Raw genomic sequence first — 8,558 nt, 5'->3', positions numbered from 1 at the left:
GCCGAACCCCGAGACCGGGGGGGTCGCTACTCGCGGGTTTACGGCAAACCCCGCCCGCTGACAAGGCAAGATGGCGGCGCCCAATGGGGCGGACGTAGGGCAAGATGGCGGCGCCCGTGCCGTGTACGGAGGACCGGGGCGCAGAGCAAGATGGCGGCGTACGGAGCAGCGGGGATGGGACGGGATGGCGGCATACGGAGAGGGTGGGGCAAGATGGAGGCGTACGGAAAGGCGGGACTTACGGCAAGATGGCAGCGCCGGGGGCGGGCCGGGGCGGGGCGTCGGGAGGCAGCCGAGGGGCCGGGAAGCGGCGCAGGAGGATGGAGGACGGCGAGAGGCTCCTGTGAGTAACCGGGGCCGCGGTGATCCCAGAGGGGTGAGCGGGAATACGCACCGGGGCCTGCAGTGGGGACAGCGGTGTGGACCTGGCGATGCGGTTCTGGCACCAGGGTCACTGGGCTGGCGCTGGGGGAGCTGATCCCGCACTGTTGTGGCACTGTGACCGCTCACCGGGATGGATCAGCGGGGCCGCTGGTGTGGCAGCGCAGTCCCTGCCGGCTCCGGGGACTTCGTCCCTGCGGCCGCTGCCGCCGCAGCAGGACGGTGCCGTTCGGCCCTGGGCAGGCCGGGCTCCAGCAGCGCCCGGGCGGTCACACCGGGCGGGGTGGTTGGGGACATGTGATTGCCACCTCGGCGAGTGCCTGGGCCTCCGGGGGCTGCACGGCACCGATAGGGACCGGGGACACCGGCGGAGGGGGTGCCCACCCCCACACCCCGCTGGCCCCGAATCTCTCCGGGCGGGAGCAACTGTTGCTCCTGATAACTTAATCTCGTGGGGCCCTGGGCCCGGCATCGCCTGTCCCCGCGGAGGGCTCTGTGGTCCTGTGCAGGAAGAGGCACTGACCATGATGGGGATCATTTGTCACGTTTGTCACAGCCGGACACGAGCCCTTTTCTGTGGTCACAGGCCATGCAGCGGGGACAGGCCACCAGCCCTGGCATCCCCCAGCCCCAGCCCCAGGGATCTGTCAGGGCACCCAGCCCCACCATGAGTGACAACCCATCTCTGCTCCTTCGTCCGCAGCCCCAAGGGCTTCCCCAAGCTGAAGAACGACACGTTCCTGCGAGCAGCACGCGGGGAGGAGACGGAGCACACCCCGGTGTGGTGTATGCGGCAGGCAGGACGCTACCTGCCCGGTGAGCAGGGGGATGTGTGTGGGAGGGACAGCGAGGGGGGCCCAGCACTCACCCCATCACACTCTCACTGGTCCCTTGCAGAGTTTCGGGAGACCCGGGCAGCGCAGGATTTCTTTGCCACTTGCCGGAGCCCCAAGTTGTGCTGTGAGCTGACGCTGCAGGTGAGTGTCACCTGGAGGGGGTCTGTGTGTCTGTGCCCATGTGGGGACTGAGAGAAATGGTGGGTCTGGCCACCCTGGGTGGCCCCAGGTGCAGGCATTGAGGCCCCCAGCACGCCATTTGCTTGCCAAGCCCTCCATGGGGAGGAGGTCCAAGCCCCTCACTGACATTGCTTCTTCCCTTCCACAGCCACTCAGACGATTCCCCCTGGATGCTGCCATCATCTTCTCTGACATCTTGGTGGTGCCCCAGGTGAGAGCCACAGCTGGCGATGGGGGGCAGCAGCTGGGAATGGGCCTGGATCCAGGGCCACCCCATTCCTGCTTCTTCCATTCGCCCCTGTCCCCAGGCGCTGGGCATGGAAGTTGTCATGGTCCCTGGCAAAGGGCCCACATTCACAGAGCCCATAAAGGAGGTGGAAGATCTGCTGAAACTGCGACAGAAGGTGGATGTGGCTGCGGAGCTTGGTTATGTCTTCCAGGCCATCACGCTGACACGACACAGCCTGGAGGGCAAGGTGCCCCTCATCGGCTTCTCTGGTGCTCCTGTAAGTGATGTGGCTTCCCAGCTGCATTTCTCTGCTCTTTCCTCTGGGGTGGCACCAACCATGATGCCCCCAGAGCTGTGGGTGCCATAAGGCTGCAGGGGTGATAAACATTCAGTGCAGGAGCATTTGTGCTCCAGGCTCTAGGATGCTCGCAAGTCTTACCTTCAGCATTGTGACTGGCCCCTCGCATCTTTTCCCGTCTTCATCACCTCCCTCACTCCACTTCTCTACTTCGCACAGTGGACACTCATGTCGTACATGATTGAAGGCGGTGGCTCCACCACAATGGCCAAGGCCAAGAGCTGGCTCTACCGTCACCCCGAGGCAAGCCACCGACTGCTGCGGCTGCTGGCTGATGTTGTCACTGACTACCTGGTGGGGCAGGTGGCTGCCGGAGCGCAGGTGTGTCCTGGGACATAGGACAGGTCCAGGCAGGAGGGCAGGGATGGGGGACAGGGTGCAGAGGTGGTCTAGCTTCTGGGAGGAGAAGGAGGAGGGACCAAGGTGCAGCTCTCCCTGCTCTGTGTCCCTGGCAGGCGCTCCAGGTGTTTGAGTCCCATGCGGGACACCTGGGCCCAGAGCAGTTTGAGGACTTTGCCCTGCCATACATCCGCAACATCGCCCGGGCTGTCAAGAGCAAGCTGAAGGAGGAGGCACTGCCCCTGGTGCCCATGGTGAGTCAGGGCTGCCTGGGTTGACCCTGGCCTGGGGGCACTTCTGGTGACAGGTCCATTCCCTGGTACCTGCCTCCCCCAGTCCAGCCTGCGAAGAGGGGCCTGACCCAGAGCAGCGTTACTGCCCGTCCATTCCCTCCCCAGATCATCTTTGCGAAGGACGCACACTATGCGCTGCGTGACCTGGCCAACGCCGGCTACGAGGTGGTCGGTCTCGACTGGACCATCCGGCCGCAGGAAGCTCGGTAAGAGAGTCTGGCACAGCACTCGGGTGCCTGGGCAGCACCCCAGCCCGGGTACGCTGACCCCTTCCTCCACCCTGAGCCATCCCAGGCCTGGAGATTTCTGCTCCAGAGATGGGAACAGTTGGGCCCCCATGCTACGTGGAGCTCACAGCAACCAGGGGCTGCACTGAGGGACCCATGTGCCCTGCAGCGCAACTGCAGGCACCTGGCTGTCCCCAGCCTCTGCACCACGTACAACTACTCACCTGCTTCCTCCCTGCTGCAGTGCACAGACAGGGAAAGATGTCACCCTGCAAGGGAACCTGGATCCCTGTGCTCTCTATGCACCCAAGGTGAGTCGTGGCCATTGTCAGCAATGGCGACTAGTTCCAGCTTGCATTAAAGGCCTCTTGCCTCAGTTTCTCTACCTGCACTGCCAGTTTGTGTCCCAGCAGCCCCCGCCAGGCTGGCTGTGCAGTGTTGGGGATGGAGTACCCTGGGCGGGATGGGATTGACACATGGTTTTCCACTGTGCCTACAGGAGAAGATTGGTGAGCTGGTGAAGAAGATGTTGGAGGGTTTCGGGACCCAACGCTACATTGCCAACCTGGGCCATGGCCTCTACCCCGACATGAACCCTGAGCACGTGGGTGCTTTCGTGGAGGCCGTGCATGCTCATTCCCGCCACATCAACAAGCACAGCTGAGCCTGGGGACTTGGGGACAGGACTCTGGTTTGGGCACAGTCTCTCCAAGTAGCACAATGTCACAGGGGCTTGCTCCTGGTTGGACTGCAGCATTAAACCTGCACCATCTCCACAGCAGCCGTGTGGCTCTGGCTGGGGGGACAGGGAATTGGACAGCCCTGAAGGGGCAGTGGTGACAGCCTGGCAGTGGGCATGTGAGGTCAGGGGGAGCCCCTGAGCCCTGTCCTGCAGGTTAGGATGGGGAAAAGGGGATGCCAGCGACATGGGGGGATGCCTGTTCCTGCCAGGCTGCAGATCATTGTGCCAAGGGCTTGTGAGAGGGGATGTGAGCCCAGAGCACAACGGGTGTCTCCTGGTGCTACAGATGTGCTCAGCCCGCTGTGGGAGATGTGCTGCCTGAGGCCGGGGAGCTGGGGGCTCACAGCCCACCACTGCCACAGGCTCAGCGTGAGCTGTGCCACAGTCCTGCTCAGGTGGAAGCAGAAAACAGGGCATCCCCAAGTGCGCGGGAGACCCAGCAGGACTCACCTGGGGGTCATTGGCAGTAGCCATCCAGGCACTAGCACAAGCAGCACTCTGCCACACTGTTTGGGATGGTGGCAGAGACAGCATGGCCCTAGCAGCATCATCACCCTCCTCCAGCTCCTAGAACCTCTTTGGAACCATCCCACTGGTCCTGGAGGTCTTCCCCCTCACACACACCTTCACCATCTCCTCTGATTAATCCTTGGGACCAAGTCTGCCTGTGGCACAGCAAACCCTGCAGCAAGCAGCCCGAGGTGCTGGCAGGACCCGGGAACCCCGGACCACACCATTGCGCTACAGAATCCCGCAGCACGGACACTCGCTGCAGTCAGGCTGGCTGTAGGATGGATCAAGACATGGACACCAATGCTGCTCCAGCCAGCAGAAATGGGGCAGTGCCACCAGGGTGGGCCAGGACTTGCTTACGCTGAGCCTGGCAGGGGATCGCACCCTGAAACAGCCACTGTTCTGTCCCCCTTGCACAGGTGCTGGGTGCCACGGGGGGCTGCAATGCTGGCTCCCTCCAGAGCTGCCCCCATGGTGCTGGGCTGCCCAGTAAGCACGGTAACCCCTCTGACCTAAAAGCAAGGCAGTAGAGATACAGGTAGTAACGTTCATCCCTTTTATTATTAAACATCAGATGAAGAGGTCGCACACACACATACACGCACGCACGCAAAAGGGGAAAAAAAAAAAAAGGAAGGAAAAAAAGAGAGAAACAGACTGGTTGAAGACCGCTATTTTGGTGGCGACAGAGACCGAGTACAATTGGTTTCCTGGCCGGAGCGCGGACACAAGTCACTTTCCAAACAATTAAACCAGACAGCAGATAACTAGCCCACATTCTCTAACTACAAGTCATTGTCCAGCCCGGCCCCGGCTCCCCCAGCCCCCCTGACCCACTGGCAAAGAAATGAACCAAAACCGCAGAGCTGCCAGCCCCGCCACAGAGTCTGTCCCCAGCGCAGGGCGCAGCGGGCAGGGCCGAGCGCTGGCCGCACCAGGAGCCGGGACACAGACGGGTGCTGGGGGTCGCGGGGCTGCGCCTGCCCCTTCCCCCCCTCCCCAGAGCCAGCAGCCCCGGTGCCCCCCGCCTGCCTGGGCACCCCATACCCCTGTGCCCGCTGGGCTCGTGTCCTCCATCGCCAGCGTCCGTGTGTGTCTGAGCGAGCGTCGCCCCGAGTTCCTTCCTCCCGTCATCCTCAAGCGCTGGGCTGCCGCTCCTCCCTCTGTCCATCCGTCCATCCATCTGTCCGTCCCAGGGCTGTGAGTCGAGTGGATGTTCGCCTCCCCCCACAACCTTCTCGCTGCCAACGATGCCATGGGAACCTGAGAAATGTTTGCGTGCCTCCTCCTCCTTTTGTCTGTGGTTTTGTTTTGTGTTTTTTAAATAATAGTTATAATAATAATAATAATAATAATAGCAATAATAAAAATAATCGCCCCAGCCCACGACAATTTCAAGTATCCCCCAAATAAAAGACAGAATTATAAATAATTATAACTTTACAATTTAATAATTGACACATATACTATAGTATTTACAGTATCATAAATGCTTTTTTTTGTGTTACTTTTAGTAAGCAATCCCTGAGAACAGTTACTTTAACTTGTTTTTATTGAAGTATCTTCACAAATAGAGGAGTTTGCATGTCTCGGGCGGGCGGGAGAAGCGCTCTGCAAAGCCATTGCTTTTGGTGACGCATGAGGTTCTAGTGTTGCGGGTTTCTTTGCTCGCTCTGCTTTTCTTTTTATTTTTTTTTTTTTTTTAATTTTATTTTTTTTAAATTCCTCATATGATTTTAAAGATTTTTGCACTTTCCAACCTTCGGGTCCCTCCAGCGACTGCTTCCTTCAGGAAAGAGGTATTAGATTTCCAGGTTAGGTTTTGGTATTGGCAAGGGAGGGCAGGGGGCTGAGCGAACCATCCTTTTTCCCTGTGGTTGCCTTTTGGTTTGTGCCCAAGGAATCTCTGGATCCTCTCAGCGTGTGAAACGGTTAAATCCAAGAAAGGAAAAAAAAATAAGAAAGAAAACAAACAAACAAATAAAGAAACAGAAGACCAGAACAGAGCAGCCTCTGCTGATGGGGGGAAGGTGATCTCCGCTTTCCTTCTTCTCTCCCAAGTCCCTGTGCCAGTGAGCGTGGCCGCGGCCGGGGCTCACCCAAACCGTTCCCGCACCAGCAGCATCAGTTTTTTCTTGCCTTTGTAGATTTGTTTGAGATTGTCAATGAACTGGGCAAACTGTATGTGCCCGTCCTGCGCCAGGAGGAAGGTCTCCCTGGCCTTGCTGAGGAACTCGATGAACTCCCCGTAGTGCCGCGGGCTGATGTGGGTGAGCCGGGAGTGGGTGGTGTTGATGTAGGCGCTTATCGTCGCGTCCAGCAGCTGCCGCAGGGGGGCTTTGTCGGTGGACATCAGCTTCCCCGAGTTCCTGCGGCCGGGGATGCCGGCCAGCCCTGGGGCCGTCATGGTGCAGCGGCGAAGGATGTCCGAGAGCACCGTGGCACAGTGCACGCTCTTCACCACCAGTGGGATGATGGCCGCCAGCTCGTTTTTGCCCAGGGAGTGGCTCAAGGCGCAGGCCCAGAGCACGTCGTTGATGGCTGGGTGCGTGTCCTGGTTGTAGGCCAAGTTGAGATGCGTCATGGCCAACGAGGCCAGTTTGAAGGCCCGCAGCGGGTAGCCCCGGTGCTCCATGTAGCGGGCGATGGTGAAGAGCTGCGTGTAGGTCATGCCGGTAGAGGCAGCGTCAATGACGATCTGGTAGGCGGTCTCGAAGGCGATGTGGTCCTTCTCGCAGAGGGTCAGGGCAGACAGGGCGCAGTTCTGCGGGTCCTTCATGGCGCACTGCAGGGCCAGGGTGCGAGCGCAGCTGGCCAGCTCTTCCCGCTGTGGGTAGTCCAGGCTTAGGCGCAGGATGGTGTTGTGGGACATCACCGTAGCCGCCACGATGCTGGTGGCTTCCGTGGGGGTGAACAGTGAGTACCAGCTCTGCAGGATGCTCACCAGGGCTCTCACCCCTGCAAGAAAATACCGGGGTCATAGCACAGCCCGAGCTCAGCTCGGATCATGGGGTTCCTCTGAGTCCCTGGTGCCTGGAGCCAGGGCAAAGGGGCACAGGCAGAGGCCACCCTGCTCGGCCATGCTGCAGGGCACAGCAAACACTGTTGGCCTGGCCTGAGGGTACGGGGGACCTGTCCCAGTCCCAAACCCAGCCAGCATTGTGGCTACATCCAGTTACTCAGGAAGAAATGGGAGACTCAGGAGAGCTCAGATGCCCAGGGCTATGAATGACCCTGGGCTGTTTGTGCCCACCCCACTCCCACTAGATGGGGGCCAGATCCCCCAGCACGATGAGGCACTCACCCACTTCGGTAGCACACGTCACCAGCCACCTCACCATCTCCCGCCGCCGCCAGTTGAGGGTGGACAGGGTCATGCGCATCACCTGCAAGGCAAACCTAGGGTGACCGGCCGCCCCACAGGGCTCCACTGCTGCCACCCAACACCATGGGGCTCCCCAAAAGTCCCCTGACCCAACTGGCTACTGGGTCCCCATGAGGCTCCCTGGCACTGCCTTGCCTCCATCCAAACCTCAGCAAGCACAGAAGCCTCCCAAGGCTTAGCTTCCCTGCTCAGGGCCATCCTTCCACGAGGGACCACGTGCTTGGAAGACCACCGTGCTGCAGCATGAGGGGCAGAAGGGCCGCAAGCACCCTCCCACGCCATCCTGTACCTGGAGCCCCAGCTCCAGTGCCACGTTGAGCAGCGTTGTGTCTGAGTTGCTGTCAGCTGGTGTGGCAATCTTGAACGCGTCTTGGGCCAGCTTGAAGATCAAGGAGGAGGAGTGGATGTTCTTCTGGATGGCCTCCAGCACCGTGCGTAGGCGCAGCATGTCCCCTGGGTACAGGAAAGGACAGTCAGATGGTTTGTCCTCCCCTCAGCTCACCCCTGAGCCCCATCTTCTGCCTGCACTGTGCGGTGAACAGCCCCTTCAGCATGGTCAGCCCCTCTGACATCCACATGGAGGGATGCACAGAGGTGCCGGATCAGGCCCTACAGACTAACAGAAAAACGGGGTGTTCTCACCAGGAGGTGACAGATCCTACAGCGCCCATCCTTGCTCAACACCATCCTCTCAGGGGGAAAACAAACAACCCTGAGCGACCCCATACAAGTCCTGGAGTGTTAGCAGACATCTCCAGGCACCTGGATGTTCTACCTGGGCTCAAGTTTGACAGCTGTAAAGCAGCCTCCTCCTGACAAAGAAGGGGTTTGGGAAGATGCTTAGTGCTCAACAACTGCAGAAAGCTCAGTCTTCATTTAGTAATGTCAAAAAGAAGAAGAAAAGCTGTTTGCTGCACACATACTGTCTTGCCCAGTAAATCCCTTCCCAACACAAGGCTGGCAAAGGCCAGGCCAGGGTCACTGAGGCTCACTGCAAAGGCTCAGTCCTGGATGCCCCAGGTGAGGCACACAGCTCTCACAACTCAGTCTGAGATATCCTCAAAGAAGGGGGTTC

The 8,558-nt window shown here is 59.6% G+C and overlaps 2 protein-coding genes across 4 annotated transcripts in view; one reads left to right on the top strand and one right to left on the bottom strand.

The window, feature by feature from the left end:
• Window positions 1-104: 104 nt before the first annotated feature.
• On the top strand, window positions 105-3,621 carry UROD (uroporphyrinogen decarboxylase). Of its 3 annotated transcripts, none has more exons than XM_005501028.4 (10): window positions 105-343; window positions 1,085-1,197; window positions 1,279-1,358; window positions 1,546-1,608; window positions 1,706-1,903; window positions 2,144-2,305; window positions 2,440-2,577; window positions 2,722-2,822; window positions 3,088-3,154; window positions 3,343-3,621. In XM_005501028.4, exons 1-10 carry the CDS (start codon window positions 105-107, stop codon window positions 3,505-3,507), a joined length of 1,326 nt encoding a protein of 441 aa, XP_005501085.3. In that variant the 3' UTR covers window positions 3,508-3,621. The 3 variants fall into 3 exon arrangements, with proteins under 3 accessions (XP_005501085.3, XP_064927619.1, XP_064927620.1); XM_065071547.1 differs by having other exon boundaries at window positions 3,013-3,154; XM_065071548.1 differs by having other exon boundaries at window positions 300-343; window positions 968-1,197; window positions 3,013-3,154.
• A 1,899-nt stretch (window positions 3,622-5,520) lies between these two features.
• ZSWIM5 (zinc finger SWIM-type containing 5) overlaps window positions 5,521-8,558 on the bottom strand; it is a 97,017-nt gene continuing 93,979 nt past the window's right edge. Inside the window, exons 12-14 of the mRNA XM_065071545.1 lie at window positions 7,773-7,936; window positions 7,403-7,484; window positions 5,521-7,056 (exon numbers count right to left, since the gene is read on the bottom strand). Of these exons, the coding sequence (XP_064927617.1) occupies window positions 6,194-7,056; window positions 7,403-7,484; window positions 7,773-7,936 (1,109 nt within the window). The 3' untranslated portion in view covers window positions 5,521-6,193. The remainder of the gene's footprint in view (window positions 7,057-7,402; window positions 7,485-7,772; window positions 7,937-8,558) is intronic.

This window comes from Columba livia, chromosome 8 (genome assembly GCF_036013475.1).
Source record: "Columba livia isolate bColLiv1 breed racing homer chromosome 8, bColLiv1.pat.W.v2, whole genome shotgun sequence".
Lineage (NCBI taxonomy): Eukaryota > Metazoa > Chordata > Aves > Columbiformes > Columbidae > Columba > Columba livia.
This window is presented reverse-complemented; position numbering and strand designations above follow the sequence as displayed.